Below are 22,138 nucleotides of genomic sequence, written 5' to 3'. Positions count from 1 at the left end.
TGTAAAGAGATGGACTAGATGAGAAGAATGACTGGATAAAAGTCACAGAGGAGTTGAAACTATCCGGTAAGTGCATAAACTACGTGTTTGACACTTGATTCAATACTGTAGGTCTGTGAACAAAGTTAGCTGCTACAGCGGTTAGCTTCACCACAGCTGCCCCGCGCTGTCCTTTTCTTGGTTTAATAGCGGTGTTTCAATGTGATTTTACCAGGGGAAAAATTCCCAAGTTTACTGGAGAGGCTCTGGGACACATGTGAGGGGGAGAAAAGGAGACGGAGAGAGAGGGTCTGTGGCTGCACCGGGGAGAAAGACAAGGGGAGAGATGCTGATCCAGCCCCATCACAGGCTGTCACAGGTGGGTAAACACCCTGAAGCGTGTGGTAAATAGTAGTTTTACAGATTGTTTTACTTGTTTGTACTGATCAAAAGACAGAATTGACACAGAAAATGTTTACATCTTCACAAATAAGGTGTAGAATAAGTTGGAAACATATCCAAACCCGTTATTAGTACAACTGGGAATGGATGTAAACACTGTGACCCCTCTCTGCTGCTAAAATACCTGCAGCCTATCACACAGGTCTGTTATGAATAAAACTACGCTCTGTGGAAACATAGATGACTATTAGATAACAATCTATAATTTAAGTGAGGGTATGATATTTAAAGAGGAGGGAAAAACCAAGAATGGGTGTAATCAGGGTTAGGACTGTGATTCATCAACAAGAATTCGTATTATGTTTAGTATTTTGTAATCAATATTGACCACTGATAAACATTTATGTTAATTGTAAATCTTCAAGTCATTGCATTCTGCTTATAATTTTGCCACTGAATGAGAGCCTACATGTTCATAGAAGTAAAATGGTAGTATTAGAGTACATGTATCACTTTACTCTGATGTTAGAGCAGTCATTTACATACAAACCTGGTAAAGAACAGTAACTTGGTAGTCACAACTTTACTGTTAACTTAATGTAGTTTCACACAGCTATGATGTTTTTCATACAGGGCAAAGGCGAACAAAGAAAACAACCAGGGGAGAGCCAAAGACAGATGATACGTCTACAAGCTTCAGTCTTGCCCATCAGCTGTACCTCTTCACTCCAACCTCCTCAGAAGACAAGCTTTTGCTCAGGAGCCTGGTTCCTTCCCTGCAAAGGTTGATGCCCCTGCAGAAGATGCCCATTGCAATTAAAATACTCAAAGTATTGTAATAATCCAGCTCTGTGTTCCTTAATCAGGAAGTATTTGAATAAGGTGATTGGAGTAACATTCTTTGCAAGAAATGAACTTTAATTTTTCTTGTCATTTTGTATCTCTCTTTCTCTCACACAGACACCCTCACAGACTCGACATTCCACTGTCATTATTTAAGAGTATGAACATGTCTTTGTTAATTATATTGTCTGCAAAATAAAGGAACCTTAATTTTGGTAGAAATGACTTACTTTATTTTTGCTTGGCCACAAATTTGGGGTCGATGGATGTTTTGCTTAGTGTCTGTTTCAAAATGTATTTTATGTCATTATCACAAAATTTTATGTTGTAGATGAACTAATCTGTAAAATATTTAAATGTGCAGACTACACTACATGACATTATTAGCTGCACCAGATTAAGGTTTAAATGCTCCTTAAAACGTGCATTTGACTCACAAACATATTGCATCATTTATCTTTATTATGCTGACAGTTAAAAACAGGATGCTTAACATGTTTTTTTCAAAAGGTATGCTTTAGATTTATTTCAACTAGATTAGGTTTCTGTTTATAAAGACTGCATTAATTTAGCTGTAAAAAAGTAATATTAAATGAACTTGTATTGATAGTATTGGGTGTTTTAACGCTTGGGATGCCATAGGACAGCTCTCTCTGCAGAGGTAGGAAGTGAAGCTCTCCCTGAACCAGATGACCTCCTTTATAAGTTGTGGCAGGAAGTGAAGATCCCTCTGTATGATTGATCAGGTACCTGCAGCAGAGAAAAAACATAATTTAACTGATAGTGATTAGTAGACAAGGAATTATTGGTAGTTTATTGGCTACAGTATATTTGGTGTTTTTAGTGCACCTACAATATAAATACAGGACTGATTTATCCAAAATTCGTTAGAAAATAGGATAAAGCACGTTGAGGAATCTTCCCACGGACATAAAAAATATTTTAATTTTTATATTTTTATGCCAACAGATGTACAGTAAAACAGAGTAATTTTGGCATATTCTGACTCATTTTCATTGTATTTTAATGCGACTGCGAGGTGTGAGATGTTATGTGTGGCTCTCTGAAGGTCAGTGAAACTTAAACTCACCGTTAACAGACCGGCAGGTGTCCTGCAGCTGTACAGGACTGTACGTGGATGGTTTGTGTCCGTCAGAGAAATCCTGGCTCTGATCCAAGTGTTAAAATGAGATGTGAAGGCACACATGACAGACTCCTTCACATATACATAGTTAAAAGATGGAGATACAGTGCCGATTTCCGTCATGTTTGATCACAGCATGAATGGGAGAAACAAACTCTGGGGGTATCTAGGAGACAAGTCACTCCCCCTCCTCTGTCGCTTCCAAGGATTCGAGTACAATTCGAGTACACAGAAATATTCGCACTGCAGGTCACACAATCAGGCGAGGCGAATATTTTTTTCGTGTTTGGTCTGAACGCACAGTAGTACTCCCCCTCCTCCCCCCTGAGTGCTAACAGCACACAGGTGTGCTGCAGCCACACAGGTAGAGGGAGGAGGGAGACCAGAGAGAGCAGGGAGAGAGGAAACATGCAGCAGCCAGCCATACATAACATAAGTGACTGTGTAAAAAAAAATGAGCCACCTCGAGAGACTAACAAACAGAGAAAACTGGTAAAGAGCAGATGGACATGTGCATTTGTCCCTACATAGGAAGTTAAAAGGGCTGCAGCTACCGGCTGATTTCAGACTTAGAAACTTGGGGGATCTATTCCCTCAAGTTACGACCTCTTAACTGAAACAAGCTGGGTGTGACTGCAAATATTTCTAATTTTTGTTAGATATCAAAACATGCTATTCAGACATGCATTTGATAAAACCACACACAGAAATTTTATACTGACATTTAAAGCTCTACAAACTTTACTTGTTCCAAATGTGCACTACAACGTTTACCATGGGGAGTCTGTGGACAAGTGTATTTATTTATCTCTAGCATCCAGTAAGTGAAATCTTTTCTGTGTCAGATTAATACACTCAGCAATGTTAAAAATCTAAATATTCACTTGTATGCAGATGACATTATTGTGTACATTGAGATTACCCCAAATTCTAAATTCAGAAATCTTTGAAAAGAATTGCAGTTCAGATGTAACATTCAACATTAAAATAGTGCAAAACAGTCAATTATGGTATCACAAGGAAAGTTGTACAACAATACAATGTTACCAAACAGCCTCATAGAAAATATACAGGTGCATCAAAGTCAATTTATTTCAGTTGTTTAATTCAGAAAGATATATTGTATAGATCCAGTACACACAGAATAAATGAATATGGCTTACAGTTGATAAAAGCTCAAAATTCAATATCTCAGAAAATTAGAATATTAAATAAATCCAATGAAAAGGGGATTTTTGATGCAGAAACATCCTTAAAAGTATTTTCATGATATGCACTGAATAATTGGTTGGGGCTCTTTTTTACATGAATTACTGCATCAGTGCAATTCAGCATGGAGCTGCAAACTGCTGGGTCTGACTTTTGTCACTTCTGTTTAGCATTTGATCACAAGTGGGATATGGCCAAGCAATTCAGAGCCAAATCAGGATGATTGCAAAGACATCACAACTTTAATTCCTGTTTAAGATAGACCAGCTGTAGTTAAAAATGTAAAGAGATTAAACAGTGCCATTCATGAACTAGGTAGTTTAACCAATAAGCTTGATATATCAAAACTCTTTCACTGGTTACTTTCACATTTTTATCCTTGGTTGATGAAAAATTCACTGATGTCTGGTGTCTGCCGATCTGTGTCAAAGTAGCTGTCATCACTCATGGCCCCACATATTCATTTACAACTGCTCTACTTGAGCATAGATGACAGTAATGAGATCATGCCAAATCTGAATCTACACTTACTGCTTTTACACGCAGGACAATGATTATCATTCACACATGCAGCTTTCTCTGCCAGATGTATTATGCATGTATGCTCTGTCTTTGGCCATAAGCAACCCCAGAAGCCCCTCGTTCACCCAAATAAACAGGCCGACCCGCAAACACAATGAATTACTCATGATTCATTAGCAATTAATGGCTCTCGTTCTGTGCTTTCATTTCCAATTAGGAGTGCTGAAGGGACTAAATATGTCTGTTGTGAGTGAGAGAATAGGCTCCCAGTCATGCTCTGTTTCTCCATTTTGTAACTGCCTGTTTATTGTTTACTTCACTGCTCACATTTGGTGTTTATTTATGTGCACACTGTGGAGACTGCTGCATGTATGTACATGTTAATTTTGTTTTTCAAATGAGCTTTTCAGGAAATAAAAGCATTGCCTGACAGCCTTGCATTTTTTAATTAAGCTAATCAAAATTATCTCTCAAACCCAAGCCTGTTTTAGATTTTGAAGTGTTAATTTTCATCAGTAAACTCACATCTGTGACTTTTGTCTTCCTGTCTTCAGGGCAACATCGCTCTCTTGGGCCAAATATCTCCAAAGTACGAAGCTTGAAGTTGGACAGCAGTATCTGGAGCAATGCGCTGGTTGAGGTATGCTCTGTTCACTTAGTGGGTGTTGAAAATGGTTCTATTTCCACTGCAGTTTCCAAAGAGTTTGACAGAAATATCTATATTATATGCAAATCATAATGCAAACTCATGTTTAAATAAATAGAATTGACTCTCAAAAAGCTGTGAACCCTCATAAAGTAGGAAATATCTATTCTGTGTTTGTCTTAAACTCCTCAGCTCTTCCTCGAGGTGGGGAACAAGCATGCTAATAATTTCTGGTCTGCGAACCTTCCACCGGAGGAAGGGATTTTTAGCGGATCCTCAACAGAGCAACGTGCCACCTTCATTCGCAGAAAGTACCGGGAGAGAAAGTACCGGAAGGTCCTCGAGGGGTATGATGACCTGGAGCAGCTCAATCAGGTACAACATTGATTTAAAGCAAGTAAAAACAGAAATTTAGAATTTTTTGTTAATTCTTTAAAAATTCAAAAACTAAATATCATATTGATATTAGTATTCAGACCTTTTGCTACAACTCGTGAAATTTAGCTCAGGTTCCCCTCATTTCTCCTGATCTGAGATGTTTCTACACCTTGATTGGAGTCCACCTGTGGTGAATTAGATTAATTTATACATGATTTGGAAAGGCACACACGTCTCTATAGCCTTTCAGCTGCCAATGCATATCAGAGCAAAACCCATGCCATGAGGTCAAAGGAACTGCCTGCAGAGCTCAGAGACAGGATTGTTACAAGGCACAGATCTGAGAAAGGCCACAAAAAATGACTGTTGCACTGAAGATTTCCAAGAGCACAGTGGCCTCCATAATTTGGCAAAGTTTGGCATAACCAGTCTTCCAAGAGCTGGTCACCTGGCCTATTTGAGCAATCGGGGGGAGTAAGAGAGGTGACCAAGAACTCGATGGTCAGTCTGACTGAGCTCCAGAACTCCTGTGTGGAGATGAGACAAAGTTCCAGAAAGACAACCATCCCTGCAGCTCTTCAACAATCTGAGCTTATGGCAGAGTGGCTGGATGGATGCCTCTCCTCAGTGCAAAACACATGATCCAGAGATCATTTGGGTCTGAATATTTATGTAAATATGATATATCAGGGTTTTTTTTCTTAATTTTGCACCATTTTTAAAATTCTGTTTTCACTTTGTCATTATTAGACACTGAGTGTAGATTGAGAACAAAAAAATTTTTTCAACTGTACTGTGGGGGTCTGAATACTGTCTGAGTGCACGGTAGCAAACAATTGAGCCAACATTGTTTTGTGGCTCTTTTTTACCTTAAAGAAATATTTAGGTATTTTTGAAGTTGGCTTTTATAAAGTACTTGGAAAAGGTAGTGCCATTATCCTACAGAGATTTCAGAGAGCGTGCCCTCTATAAGAAGGGCACGTTTGCTCTGCGTACTTTAGCAAAGTTAAGGTAAAAAAAAATAGGGAAATAACAATGTTGGCTCATTTATGGTGTACCAAATTTTTTGCAGTGTTTTTTCTTTCCCTTAAAGCCTCTGTGTTTGGCTCTATTTTTCAACGTGAGCTGTGGCTATGGATTTGTTCTTTCGCAAATTTGAACAGCTTGTTGTTTGTGGGCTTGGTTAGAGAAAAATACAACAAAATAATCTAAACTAAAATGAGTGATTTAGACTTGTTCACTGTAGATATAAGATGATACTTTTATGAGTCAGAGTACACGGAGGAGCAGCTTCTACAGATGGAGACTCAGCGGGAAGAGAGAAAAACTTTGGTGGAGGCTGGTGAGTAGGAGAGATCTGGGGAGATCTGGGGCAATATGAACCCAGAGAACAGCTGTCAGGAGAGGGACTTATCAGCACTTCTTCAGGACATATCTGATCAGAGGATCACGACTCACAGACACATGCAGCCTGCATCACTCCCCAACCAGAGTTCCCTGCCCTACTCTTCGACTTTCTCAAGATAAACTGGGAAAAACAACCTTGACCAGAAGAGTGTAATGAAAATTTGTCATCCAAGTAAGTTTATGGCTGTCACTTTATTCTTCTAAAGGCTGATAATTAGAGAAGCTACAGTCAACACAATATATTTACTCTATGAAAATAACGTGGTATGTTAAAGTGGAGAACTGAGCTGAAATAGCTTGTTTTATTATGTCTCTGATAAAGGCTGCAGATCAGGAGATGAAATACACTGAGGAGGAAGAACACATAGCCAAAGTTCATGTTGCAAAAAAGTGCAAAACACAGAGGCTCTCTGGATGAAAAATGAAAGTTTTTCAACATAGTGTATATTTGAGCCAACATTGTTTATTTGCCCATTTTTTCAAAAATCTTGCTAAATTATGTGGAGCAACACTACCCATCTGCTGCGCCTATAGCCTAGAAATAAGTTTATATTAAGAAATAAATCCAAATTTAGCCCTTCAATAAGTGTTTTTTCTCTGTTGTTAAATCCTCTTCAGCTAAGGTAATAGCTAAATGCTGCAGAAGTTCACAGGCCTTGCAGTGTTAAGTGTTTCACCCACAATACCGCTGGAATTTAATCTATACTTCTAAGAGACATGGTGCATGAAATACTCCATTAGCTAAATCCACTGAACCTGAAAAAGCCCATATATCCCTGACCTTTTGGTGGTCACTATGTGTCTAAAAATGCCAACAGGAGAGTCTTATTGATCTTAAGTGTGAGCAGGTTGGTGCTGAGGCCTTCTCTGCCAGTTTGTGGTTTTGGGTTTATTGTACTGGCAAAAGAAATAAGCACCTTCTATTTGGCTTCCTTTTAAAAGAGAAGGTCTTTAAAGCACAATGCAAGTTTCCACCTGCGTCAGCATTTACGCAGATCAGCCGCCTTGTATTGTTTTCCTGAGCAGTAAAGAGAGGGATGGAGATGAAGAGAGAAAGAGGGAAGGGTGGAAGAAGGAGGGAACGGGGTGTGAGGAAGAGTTATACTAGCTAGCTAAGTGGAAAAGTGGATTAGGATCCTCAACAGAAACGCTTGGGTTGGTTTTATTGCGGCTTTGCTGGCTTTTTGCACGCGTGTGTATGTGTGGGGGAGTGTGAGGCGTGGACATGCGTGCGAACATGTGTGCTGCTCCACTAAGGATGTGTGAATTTGCTGTTAGAGTGGGTGTTTTTTTTTTTTCTAGGGCAAAAGTGTGACAGATATAGAGAGGGTAGCTAGCTAAAAGGGTTTGGACAGTGAAGATGTGTGTGAAAAAGAGAGTGAGAAATAAAGAGGAAAAAAGTGGGTGTTTGCTGTCTCTGTTTATTCTACCATGACACGTGGACTGACTCGATTTCAGAGATCAGTGTGTCATGGAAATGCAATGCAAGCGTAGTGTGCTAAAAAGAAATAAACACACCAAACACTAGGGTTGGGTATTGTTTGGGATGTTTTCTGATACTGGTGCTAAATGGATAGATACTTCTTAAACAGTGTTGTTACCTAAGTGGTGCCTAAATCAATACTTTTCAGAGAGAAAAAGTATGTTGAAACTTGATGGGAGAATAAAGGCACTCGTTGTTTTTTTAAATGATTAAAAACAAGAAAGAAATATCTTTTACAGATGTCATGGGATCAAAAATGCAGCAAAATATAGGAAAAACTCCTGGAGTTTTCAGTCTGAAATAGAACTACAGCTTGGGAGAAGATTTAGTTTACAATCAGGTGACTGGCTGTCAGCACCTGGGGGTACCAGAAGCTCAAAACAAGAGTTGGCAGCAACAGCAGAATAAGCGGTCTGACATTGGCAGAGAAGTTGCTGCAAATTTTCATGGGCACAACACACATGCTCAGCTCTGCTGCTCATCACACAAATGCATGTTCCTTACAAATGTGGCACCATTTAAAAGGGAAATAAACAGGCTTTCCATCGGTATAAGATTTATTACCAAGAAGCATTGTTACAACAAATAATCTACCAAACACAAATTTCCTTACTTTTGTGCTGGGTTTATAAACACACATACTCATTTAATTTTATTTGACAAAACTGCCATATATTAGTAAATATCAATAAAGAGCTCTATCAGGCTACCAAGTGTTGAAATTCCAGGTATTTGTAGATTACAGTATTCTGAGAATCCAGTGTAAATCTGATAAGACATAGTTGCCAGCCCACATCCAACCAAAACATTTGTAAAAAAATGTCACTAGAAGTCACTATAACTTAGTAACAGAGATCTTCAAAGAAAAAGACAACATTCAAAACTAAATTGAAGGAACGTTACGGTTCTGTGAAAGGAATCAGTTAATAGAAAAAGCTTGTCAGAGGAAGCTAAGAATCAAAGTCCAAAATCATGTTTAAAAGAATTTTATGTCAAATATTTCTTTATGTTTTGTTAATATTTTGTGAAGAAAGGGCAGGTTTCTTAAGATAAATCTCCTTTGTGTTCCTTTTCATTGAAAGTTGGAGATTCAGTTTTGGATTTTTAAACTGTTTTGCTTGGATTATTGAATGATAAAACTTATTTTAAAGTTGAATGTATTCCTGTTTGTACTGCATATCTATCATCAGAGATAACAGAGTTTGTAATCGAGCAGTCAAAATGAGTTTTCACTGTTTTCTTAGTAGGGTTGGAATTTTGGCCTTTCTAGTGTTAAAAACAGCTAAATTTATACAATGAATAAATCCAAAACAATCCACAAAATCTACACAAAAAGGCGTATTTTTAACATAAACAAGGACACTGACTCTAATCTCACTGGACTCGTCCTTCCTTCTCTGTGTCACACTTGCTTACTGTAACACAAGTATGAATACTAAGAAATAAAAAGCTATATAAAACCTATTCCTCTGGGAGCTTTCTCTGGAACAAAGACAATAATACGAGCAATTTCCTCATTGACATTCATGCGATTTTTGAAATCACGAGACGGCATTTTAACAAGTTTTACGAGCTCGGAGGTCATGAAACTCCCCTGACAGATGCAGTAAATTAGCCTTTAAAGTGTCAAATCACATAATGAAATAAGAATAAAAAAGCTAGTGATGTGGTTTAAACCTGCCTGAATCAATTACATAATCCAAAGCGTGCATGCTTATTCTGCTTTTTCATTTTTTCCCTCACATGCCCTCTCTCTAACCCCCTCTCTCTCTTGTTTCTTAGTCCCTTGTTCCCCATTAGAAGCTCATATCCCAGTGACCTCCACCGAGTCTCCACAGGCCGCATGACCTAGAGATGGGAGGGTGTCAAAGGACCTTCTTATATCATTACACACGCACTCACGCGCACATAAACCCCCTAGTTGCTGCAGTAATTGCTATGACATGGAAGGTCATTTTCAGAATAAGGCCAGGTTGCTTGGGACTGTTTTGCCCTAATCTGACCCTGCAGTGTGTGGCTGAGTGAAGACAAAGAGGGCAAGTAAATAAAAGGATAATTCTTCCTGTGGTGAAAATTTCAGTGATGTTTTCTGTTGATAAAGATGAAACTGTGTACATAAGAATAAATCTGTTTGCTCTGCACTCATAGTTAAATATCCATATGTCAATGCTGGGGCTTAGTGTAGGCGGCCAGGTTATATTGACGGGTACTTTGTTTGTTTGTGGTTGTGTTTACCGAGCTGCACTTTCAGGCGGATCTTGCTTGTTTGTTGCGGATCGATGCAGCTTACTGACTCGGTCCAAGTCCGATGAAAGGAAGGGGTTGCTTGTTGAAATTCCGCCATTTGCCACTCGACTCCTCGGCTGATCCACTTTGTTGCGGGTCATCGTGCACAGTGTCGCATCAACCGACCGCACTGATAGGAAGAGACAGACGGAGCCAGACTGTATTCTTCTGCCTCTTTTATCTCTCCTCTCTCCACAGGTTCACAGGTGGTTAGCTTTAACAAAGTGCGTCTCTGCAGTCGGATATCACATATATAAGTTTGACTTCCTGCTCATGTTAAAGGTGAAATTCATCATCTTGTATTTACAGAAGCAGAAGTTTGTTTCAGAGGACATAAGGGTGCAGAAGTGCTAACCTGCACTGAATGCTGAAGGCAGAGGAGATTTCTTCTGATTACCATTGGATGCTGTTACCAAAAAACCTTCAGACTTCAAGCTACAGACAGGCAGAAATACAGAGGTCAATAACAGATTTAAAAGAATCAAACATTATCTCTTACCTTTTTTTCTTAGTGGTAGTTTTAAAAGTAATCCATTATTCAGGAGATATTAAAGTGGAAGTTAGCAGCATAGACCTTGGAAAAAACCCTCCACCTTTGCTCCTTGAAGCTCTTCCCACATAATTGCACACACAATACGCAATAGCTGACAATTACACAACCAAAAAATGTTTAAAGTCATAGCTCTATGGCCATTGTGCCCTTGTTCTGTGCATGCTAACACTGACTGGTAGCCCTGGTGATTAAAAAAAGTTTAAACAATTAGAAGTTATCCCACAAAGTAAAATAAAAATACATTGTTTAGCTTTCTGGTGTTAAAAATTGCTGAAAAAACGGTTACCGACACAATGGAGGCAGCTGGGGTGGAGGAGGGTTTGCTGCGTCCACACTGAAACGATGGTGCATGATGATTGGTCACACCAGATTGTGGCAGAATCTGATTATCTTAGTACTTAAGAGAGTGAAGTACCGTCTTTCTGCTTTAACTTCTGCTCAGAGCTCAAGAGTTCAACGGTTACAGGCATTGAACAACCTTGAAATTAAAGCAACAATATGTAACCGTTCCATCCTTAAAAAGTTGTTTCATTGTTCGACTGTGGTACGGCAACTTTCCACAGAGCACTCCAGTTGCCTGCTTTCAGCGCACAGTCTTCTTGTAAATAGCGTATACAACTCAACAGCACTAGTCCACACACCAGTCTTCAGCTAAAAAGAAGCCAGTTAGCCCATCTCAGGACTGTTTGATAGAATGGCTGAGGCTAAGAGACAGTGTTGGTGTTATTTGAGGTGTAGTTACTTGGCTGTGGTCACCTTACTTCATGTAAATCACTGTTAATTACATTTGCAATAAATATCACTATTAGTAATTCAAATACATATAGTGTGTCAATTTTAGAAGATTCTGTATCATTTAGTTTTGAATATACAGTGCTTAACAAATTCATTAAACCACCTGTCATATTTGTCTCAGAGACCATCCAGCATCATGAAGTGCTTTAATGCGGACTCTTTCATTTTCACTTAACTCTCCATGTTTAACCATTTTGAAGAGGAATGAGGAATTTCAAACTGAATTCATGCAAATTTGAGCCGGCTCATTGGGCTTCTCTGAGAAGTCAGAAATGAATCAAGCATAACATTCAACCACTAAAACTATTTTTTCTGTTCAGGAATGCAAGTAAATAACTATAATTTGACATATTAATCAAGAAATATTAATGTGCTTTACTATTTTTTCAGTTTTCTTGTAAATCAGTACATTTGAAAATTCATGGATAACAATAATAATTCTATTTCAGCATGAAGAATATCATTTGGGTTAAAGAGCTTCTACATATTGGTGTATTAACCATTGCAGAAACATAAAAAATGATTTTGTTTATTACCAATGCTGTTAATTCAGGGCAGCTGTGGCATAAACCTTACTTTGGTTAGGGTTAGGGTGGTCTAATAAATTTGTTAAGCACAGCACATGTATCTTGGGCTTAGTCATTTTGCCACTATTATAACTGCAGCCTACTGTGCATGTGTTCCCTGCCTCGGCATGCTCTGTTTGCCTCATTCATTACTATTCCTGCCTTTATCCCCTCTTTTTCTGTTCTTAGAAATTGTTAGTTTCATTATATTTAATATGGCCCATTTGTCCTGTTCTTATTTGCTATATTCCTTTTTTTCAGAGGGATTAGAGATTTAATGATTCCCACAGGGAGTATTAAAGTTTGATCTTATTTTAACTTCTCTTTTGAGATCAGCGGGCGGAACTCAAATCTAAACTTTATATGGTTTTCTGACGCTGCTTTATAGACTCTTTGTCCTCTATCAACCTGGCATGCTCACACACACAGGCACACAGAGCAACGCCAAGTCGCTATACACACCATGCTGCCATTTCCAGGGATTTTCACTGGTATTGTCTGCAGTGTGAAATTTTTAAAGGTATTAATCCAGCTATTGAAAGCTGCTTAGACATGCGATGAGCCTGCACTGCACTCTTTGGCCTTAATTATATTGGTTAGCAAAAATGATATGCTGCAAATATCACAAAATTACAAAAATGGTTTATTTTAACTCATTTTTAAATATAAATGTTAAAACTGTATTTAAATAGAAATCTAATGTGCTCCTTTGTTCTGTATCACGCATGTACAGGCTTTGTGTGCAGCTGTGGTGTTGCCAGATGTGCTGAAAACAATGGAGCTGTTGTTCAGTGGGGCAGATGTTATGTGCGCCACCGGGGATCCAACCTTCTCCACCCCGTATCTCCTGGCCCAGCGTGCTGGACAAAGATTACAGATGGAGTTTTTGCACCAGAACAAACTCTCAGGTAATCCAACTCTGGATGCCTCCTGATGCTTCCACAGTTATAACATGGATGGAGTTACCCTTTAATGTCTTTAAACCAATTATATTTTTTTATTTCTTGACAATATCTGGCAGATTTTTGTCTTTTTGTAAAAATGTGCAAATTTCTCGCCAGCTTCTTCTCACTATCATAGAGATGTTTCATGTACAAATGAAGAATGAACTCATTTCACTCCACTCTCGTACGTTTTTCTCTGCTTGCTCATGGAGAGTCGTTTCTAAAAAGATGTATCTAAACATTACATTTCAGTTTACCTGGTTAGGACACACTTTAAAGATCATGACAGAAAGGGGAAGATCCCCACCATCCTGAGCCAGGGAGATAATATTGATGTTAACTGGTATAATTAAGAAAAACAAAAAAAAGTAAGCCTTTTGCAATGTCAGTAGAGCTGAGTACTAAAGGAGAGATTAAATCCATCACACATTGAATTAAAACTTATCAAAATAAAATTGTTCATGGAAAAAACTAACCCCCTCTTCCTCTCTGTACCATGGCTGAAGCAGAGTGAGTGGTGGCAAGCTCTGCAGCTAAGTAGAGGCAAAAGTCTGTTATTTCATGCCTCCTTGGATGCATTGATTGCATTCAGTGTTAAATATATCTTAAAATAAAAGCAGTGCATACTTGAGATCTAAACATAACAGTAGCTCTTTCCATCCTCCCTGTCCTTTTTTTTTTTTTTTTTTTTTGGTAATGCCACTCTGTTTGCACTAGCCCGTACATTTATCAAAATCAAAATTACAGTAGAAGAAGAAAAACGTCAATCACTGCATCATCATGAATGACAGATTAAATCTCATAATGTCACATGAAACTAACTATGTACCACATTAATATGCAAAACAGGAAGTAGAGCAGAAATAAAAGGTCAAGTCCACATGTGTGTAAATGCATTCAAATGAAAATTTATACTAGGAAGAAGAGGGCGAATGACTTAGGAAAGGATGCTTTAATTTGATCGGAATAGAGCAATGTTTTGGACTTAAAATGTTTGATGTTTAAAGTCAAAATGTTTAAACCTCATATTTTAGTCGTTTAGAACATTTGCAGCATAAAAAGGTTACTTTAAAGTGACATGCAGGACTTTATTCTCTTTGTTAAATGGTAGGTTTTCATTAAAACACTTAAACCTTTCAGTTTTTACATTGCCAAAACTACTTTTAACTATTATCAATACCACTACATAATCCGATACCGACCACAGTCTCCTGAGTTGAATTGAGATTGTACAGTGCCAGATTTTGTGGTATCAAAAAATATCTTCTTGTCATAGGGTAAAGCATGGGTGTCAAAGTCAAGGTCCGGGGGCCTAATCCAGCCCATGGTACAGTTATACCTGGCCCCCAGGATCATATCATATTTTTATCATAACTAGCCCACCGGTGTGAGGTTTGCAGATTTTCTCCACTATAAAATATGTAAATTTAAACTTGATGATTTAAATATCCTTTTTAAGTCATAAAAAATAGAAAAACTAAAGAGTAAAAAAATTATCAGATAAAAAGTCAGGAATGTGGAGAAAAAAATATTTGTGTTTTTATTTCGTACTTTCAATATTGCATCTTAGAATTATGACTTAAACCTATGATTTTGACTTCTTTGTGTTTCGTATCTTAACCTTTTCAATTCATAATTTTAACTTTTCTCACACATTTTGACCTTTTGGATTCACAATTTTAAATTTCAATTCATACTTTGACCTTTTTAACGAAATATTTCAAATTTCATTGCAAGTTTTGACCTTCGAATTCCTAGCTTTGACAGTTAATCTCTTATTTTTACCTGTTAGACTCAAATGTATGATTTAAACTCATGTTTCAACCTTTTAAACTCATTATTTTGACTCTTTATTTCATGTATTTACTTATAAAAACATTATTTTGACTTTTAATAATTGGTTTTTACCTTTTGAACTCATTCATTTAATTTTTTAATCTTGGTTTGAGGTCTTAAACTTATCATTTTGATTTTTAAAATTTATTTTTTTGTAATTTTTTTAAAATTTTTTTTATTTTTTTAGCCCTTAATTTATCACTGGTGAAAATGAGTTGACAGTTAATGGTGAAATGTTGACCCTGTTAGGCCCTCAGGTTAGACCTAAACTCAGATTCTGGCCCCTGCTGTGATTGAGTTTGACACCCCTGGGGTAGAGTATGACATCATGGGGTTTTATATGGTATCTTTTGATATCTTTTGATGTCATATCATATTATAATGCAAACTCTTGTATGGTTGTGGGGTATCTATTTATATTTTATGGTATCATATCGTTCTGTTCAGCATAGAATCGTATCGTATCATAATATAACCTAACCTTGTCTTGTACTGTATGGAACAAACAAAGATCTTTGTTTTTTTCTATAGACCTAACAACAACCAAGCATGCACCAGGCATCCTATTATATAGTTCTTGTTTTGATAAGAGTGTATTAGGGTCAGAAAATTCACGCTAAAGTTTTGAAATATTAAAGGGATACTTCAACATTTTGGCAAATTTGCCCATTGCCCTAATCCCTATAGTCTTACTAATAGGTTCCTTACCTTTAGTTGTCGGTGCAAGCTATTTTTAGATCAGCACTGCTGAGTTAGGAGCTACCCTGCCAATGCAATAGGTTCTTGTGGTATCCTGGCTTTCCCTCATCAAACTCATCAAACACACAATCCAACAACTCCAAAACGCTCTCGTGGACAAGTTGTGTCCTACACATTCACCACACTATGAAATAATCATCGAACAATACGAGATGGAGACGTTTTAAAGGTGAAAGCAAAGCCGAAACTACACTCCAGACATGGCTGCTTCACTGTGTCACTCCGCCCAGTGGTTTACTCAAGAAATAGTTCAGAGTATTTGCTTCATGTGTCGTAATGTTACGTAATTATACGTTATTATTTCATAGTGTGGTGAATATGCAGGTGTCCACGAGAGCATTTTGGAGTTGTTGGATTGTGTATTTGATGAGTTTGATGAGGGAATGCTGGAATACCATAAAACACCATTGAGTTAGCTGAGCAGCTCCTAACTCAGCAGCGCCGATCTAAAAATAGCTTGCACTGACATCTTAAGGTAACGAACCTATTAGTACGACTATAGGGATTATGGCAATGGGTAAGTTTGCCAAAATGTTGAAGTATCCCTTTAACACACTGAGACCAATGTTGTCAAATACAACAAGAAGAGACACAGGTTATAAAGTTGTATCACTTTTGAACCATAAATCAAAGCTGCTTACTGATTTTGCTCTGGAAGCCCTCCATATAGCTGTCTCAGTGATTCCATCCTTACATTAGTGTAGCTTTTGCAGGGAGCCTGGAACTCGGGTGACTTTCAGCGGTCTAAAAAGATTAAATCCAGTAATACTGAATGTATTTTTATCATTTTTTTAATCAATTTTTGAAATTTAGTTTAATGGAAAATGATGCTATTTTGAACTTTGACAGAATAATACACAACTGAACACAGTCATACATTTCATTTATACTAAATACCTCATTATCTTGGCAAAACCATCTTTGTGATCCCAATAAAATGAGTACATTTTGAAATTTGAAATCTATTGGAGGGATAGCCTCTTGAGATGAACTTTCTTATTTTCAAGGGGGTCCCAAATAAAGATGATAAGTCAAAACCTTGTTAGAATTACTCAAATGTACAAGCAGGTAAAATAAAAAATATGGATGTGTGTTCACTTAGGGCCTCGGTATATACGGGACTTTTTGCTGTTTTTGCTTTTTTTTTGCTCCAGGAACTCCTTCCCGACCCACTGGAAAGAGCTCCATGACCCACTTTTGCATCCTAACCCACCACTTGAGAACCACTGCAATAAGGGTTAGAAAACCCTCAGAATATCAGCTTCTACCTGGCTTCCTGGTTAAATTCATGGCCCTGTAAGACCTTCATTACAGATGAGATTAAAATGGTGCCAGCCCACCCTTTGTGTTTACATTGTGAGTGTTTTCTGTTTTTAAATCTAGTTGGCATGAAGGAAACTTTCTGTTCCACAAAAGTGAGTTGTTGGACCACCAAAGGTATCAGGAAAAAACACAGAAATCCCCCTCAGACTCTAAAAAGAAGAAAAAGCTAACGTGCTCATAAATGTGTGAAAGGGTCTTTATACTAGGTGTGCAAGTTGGACTTTAACAACCATCGGCGCCACATATACTCTGCTCATTGTCTTTGTACTTTAATAAGCCAGTCATATTTAAGACTCACGCTCAGAGCCGTGCTGCCATGTTTATTAAAGCTCAGTGGGAGGTTTCTTTCCACTGCTGTGAATGTGAAATGAAGGCAGAAAAACCCGCAAATTTGTATAAGCATAATAAGTTGAAGGATTTTGTTTCTATCCTTCTATTTTCTTCCTCTTCTTCTCTTCAAGTTTCCCCTAACTTCTTTTTTTTTTTCTTTTTTAAAATATTATCCACCTCATGTTCCTTTGCGTCAGAGGCACGGAGCAGATGTGCCGTGTTTGGCGGCCTCCTCATGCCCGGTGTGTTTTGATTGTGTGGTTCCACGCGGGGCTGATGATAGGAATGTATTAGATTAAAGGAGCGGGAGAGGCCGCTGGCTGGGGCCACAGGGAGACTTTCTCAGGGACCATATTTTACATAATGTATGCGCCGCATCTGTGCACACTCGCCTGCTCTGAGCCTGTTAGGGAGTCCTAATTGCTAGTATGGGTCACCTGGTCGCTATGGTGATGGCCATTACTTAGAGGTGTGTGAGAAGACAGACACATGGACACGCACATCCAAAATGACACGTCTTGTGTTGTCTGTCTGAAACGTGTATACAGGCAGTCTGTATGCTCATTAGGTGTCTGGGAGTTGAACGGTGTCGTCGTTAACAAACAAACGTGATGGCAACCAGACTCCACCAGTAGAGCTCGATTTCCAACTAAAGGGACTAGATGCTGGCTGTAAGAGGGATCCAGGCCTGGTTGGCGTTCTTTGTTGTCCAGACACGTTGAAATACAAGCATGAATAACTCGCTCAAAGTCGTTAAAAGTTAAAACCGATTTATCTCTCCTGGAAAGCCTCAAATGATAAAAACTGGGAAGATGACAGATTGAATCTGTTGATCCAATTTAAGACCTTTGTCAATTTTTATGCCAAGATTTGACACTATATGCATAATATAACTTCAGTCAGGAACATAAATTTTACATTTTACCATTTAATTACATAATGGATATACAGTTCTACATGATTGAGAAGGCTCTGCTCAAAAGATGCTCCCTAGGTTAGTTAAGCAGCATGCTTTGACTTTCCAGGGAGTGCATGGCTAGAAACGCCCACATGGATAGACACATTTATGACCATGTGTATTGAAGACAATAAAATTAGTTCAAAAGCAATTAAGCCACAGTGGCATGAATCTGAGGGTGCAACAAGCTATGTGCTATAAAGAAGGAGGCTGGGGTGGAGGAGGTTAAGCTTTGCCAGCAGCAGCATGGTTCATCAGCATTAATGCAAACAGGGATTAGTGAGAGATATGTCATATTTAAAAACACCGGTTTGTTGAGAGAAAGATTTGTGATTGGCTGTGGGAGCTAGGAGGTCATTGTTAGGATCGACTGACTGTCAGCTGATCACGACTGGGCATATGACTACTGCGTATGAAGTAACACTAGGCTTCATATCGCAGGAGGCCCAGATCAATGTTATATAATATGATGTAATAATATGATATATAATAATAAGAGGGGGTGTCACAGATTCCACTGGAGCCATTTACAGTGACTTTAGTTTTACTCTCATTGATATTTAAGAAGTCCAGGGCCATCCAGACTTAATTGCCTTGGGACCGTCGTATTGTGCTGCTATTGTTTCTCTCTGGTATATTTGAGTGTCACCTTCATAAAGGTGGTATGATATACCATGCTTTTTTAAAATCAAGCCCAGAGCGAGGAAGAAGAGGGAGAAGAGTAAAGGTCTAAGGATTGAACCCTGGGGAATCCAAATGACAGGGGGGTGTAGGAGACAGTAGAGTGTCCAAGTCTGATCTGAAAAGATGTATTTGACAGAGAGGACCTGAATCAGTTTAATTTGAACTATATTAAGATAACATTGACTGCTAAAGATTTTTTTGTGAAAATTATTAAAGGCCAAAACTTCAAAATAAAAGAAAAGCACATGTTTCTTGGAAAGCAGAAAAAGCAACAACAAATTCTCGAGAGGTACCTTATAATACAGGCCAAACAAATGCTATTCCATTTTTTGGTCTTAATTCTTCAGTTTTATATCTGTTGAATAGATTTTTCTTGAAAACTTGATCCTACAGCCCTCATGTTTTATGTTTTTATTTCTGTCCACAGTTAATATGTACATCAATCCCCTTTGTTGGGGTACAATGAAGTATATCTGTCTATTGCGATCATTTTTTGAAATGTAAATACACCCCTGTTGAAAACCTTTGGGTACTGTCTGCTTTTATTTCATAGATTCCTTAAATGGTTTGAAGCCAACTTGGTTCTTAACATGGGTTTACAGATATACAGACTGTCAACATAGAAGTCTGTAAAACATTGAAAATAAGGCGTTTCAATTGTTGACATGATCAATGTTCTATTTATGTAACTACAGTGAGGGAAAGATTATGGCTTCAAACAAAAGACTGTCTAAACTCCCTATCTGACGTTGTCCTACAGTTGGACTCATTGTCACAACTAATAAACAGTGGAAAAAGACGCCTGCATTGTTTGCAGTGCATGCAGCCCCCAGAGTGTGCAGAGAAAGACATTTTGATTAGACAGAACTTTTGAACTTGTGCGGAGAGTTATGTCTGGCAGAGAGTGGGAACGATTCAATACCCATATGACACCATCCCTACTGCAGAGTATTGTGTTGACAGAGGGAAGAATAAAAGGAGCCAGATACCAGCCAATATTGAGGACAAAACAGAGTTCAGCACTGCTTTAGAGTTTAAGAGACCTCAGCCTGGGTTTCAGTTGAAGTTCCAGTTGCTCACAAGCAAGGCGAAGAGTTCAGATATTTATCTGGAATAGTTGTGGCACTGTATATTGTAACTTATAGAGTAGTGTCACATTGTTTTGTGTCTTGGCGTATCATGTTGTACCTCAAACTTGCCATACATACTGCACTCTACCACAATATACTTCATGGCATTGTGTTGCACCATACCATACTGAATTGCCAGTGTCATATCTTATTGTAGTGTACTTACATGTACTGTATCATATGGTATAAAAAGTACAGAACAATACTTTATGGCATCAGATTTTGTCAGATATATTGTGCTGCATAATATCATATTGGAGTGTAACATGGTACCCAATGGTCATATGGTCTTTGGTACCCAATTGCATCACACTTTCTATGTTGTGTCATACTGCACCTTATGATATGGTATTATAGCATAATATATACTATAGTGTATCCTACCATATTGTACTGTGCAATTTTTTGTGTTATCGTATCATATCATATCTCGTATTTTTAGGTACCATGCTGCACTATAACATAAGGTATGGTATCATAATACACCTTATCATATGACTATCTTTTGATATCCGTTGGTGTTATATGACACTTTTATGGTATGGCATCTCATCATGATGTAGTGTATCAGAGTATACTGAGCGTAGTTTATTGTATTGCATTGTATTGTTTTGCATAGTATTATAGAATTACAGTAGATTTGTTTTAATTTTTTAACCGTTTCATCAGACCCATTGAGATCAAAAATCTCTTTTTCAAGAGAGACTTTTCAAGAATGACAGCAAAACACAGTTTCAAAAAATCAAACACCATCAAACTTGCACAGTTCACATTAAACATAATTACAGTTGCATAGAGAAAGTTTGGTTTCCAAAGTTTAAAAAACATTAAGAATCACAAGGTTTTGCATTTGAATTTCAGTCTCCAGATTGTTTCAAGCAAAAGGTGCAGGGAACTTAAAAGCCTTCTGTCCCAATTCAGTCCAGACTTTGGGAACAATGAATTGCACAACATCAATGGTCGCAGGTTGTGTAATCTGTCCTTTTAGATCAAATAGAGAAATATTATATTAAAGGGTAGGATGTGGTACTGTATGGCTTTGTTATTTTGCTATCCTTTGGATTGTATCATATCATGTATGGTATAGTATTATAATGGATGGTATCATATGGTTGTGGGTTATTTATTGATATACTATGGTATCATATAGTACTGTTCAGTATAAAATCGTACTGTATTGTGTTGTCTGGTATGGTCTGGTATCTAATCATATCGTTTGGTATGGTATCATACTGTAGCGTTCTGTAGTGAAATGATCCATATCATATTGAAGCATAGCTTTATGTATGGTATTGTAATGTGACCTGTTGTATCACACCATATTGTTTTGTATTGTATCATATCGAATTGCGTGGCCTGCATTGTATCAAATCATGTTATAGGGTATGGTATGGTATCATTTGGCACGGTATCTATTGATATGCTTCGGTTTTTATGTCCCACTACTGAGTATGTTATGGTATAGTATCATAGTGTTGTAAATCGTACAATAATGCATGGTATCATATGGTTGTTGGGTATCTATTGATATGCTATGGTATCATATCGTACTATCCAGTGTAGAATCCTATCTTATTGAGCCATACTGTATGGCATGGTGTGGTATGGTATTGGTATATCATCCTGTCCTTTCGTAGTGCATCGTGTTGTGTTGTGTTGTATCAGATCGTATTGTATCGCATCACATTGCATCGTGTCATATCGCATCGTATCTCATCCTATCGCAAAGTGTCATATCACAACGTATCATATTATTTGGTATTATGCTGTTTTGTGTGGTATCTTTTGGTAGCGCTTGGTATTATATCGTACTGTTCTGTACTGTATTGAATTGCTTTGCACTGAATCATGACGTATTGTACTGTGTGGTACTGTCTTACATAGTATTGTGTCCTACTATATTGTACTATATGAAATGGTTTGGTATCTTTCTGTGCTTGTTACCTTCATTTGCAATTGTT

General features: G+C 37.8%; 1 protein-coding gene across 3 annotated transcripts in view; it reads left to right on the top strand.

The window, feature by feature from the left end:
- The window catches only part of arap2 (ArfGAP with RhoGAP domain, ankyrin repeat and PH domain 2), a 232,484-nt gene that overhangs the window by 112,157 nt on the left and 98,189 nt on the right, over positions 1-22,138 (top strand). For all 3 annotated transcript variants that reach the window (XM_041778717.1, XM_041778719.1, XM_041778718.1), the window contains exons 12-14: positions 4,654-4,739; positions 4,938-5,120; positions 12,947-13,121. In XM_041778717.1, the coding sequence (XP_041634651.1) occupies positions 4,654-4,739; positions 4,938-5,120; positions 12,947-13,121 (444 nt within the window). The remainder of the gene's footprint in view (positions 1-4,653; positions 4,740-4,937; positions 5,121-12,946; positions 13,122-22,138) is intronic.

This window comes from Cheilinus undulatus, linkage group 22 (assembly GCF_018320785.1).
Source record: "Cheilinus undulatus linkage group 22, ASM1832078v1, whole genome shotgun sequence".
Classification (NCBI taxonomy): Eukaryota; Metazoa; Chordata; class Actinopteri; order Labriformes; family Labridae; genus Cheilinus; species Cheilinus undulatus.
The sequence above is the reverse complement of the archived record's forward strand: the minus strand, read 5'-3'. Positions and strand labels throughout refer to the sequence as shown.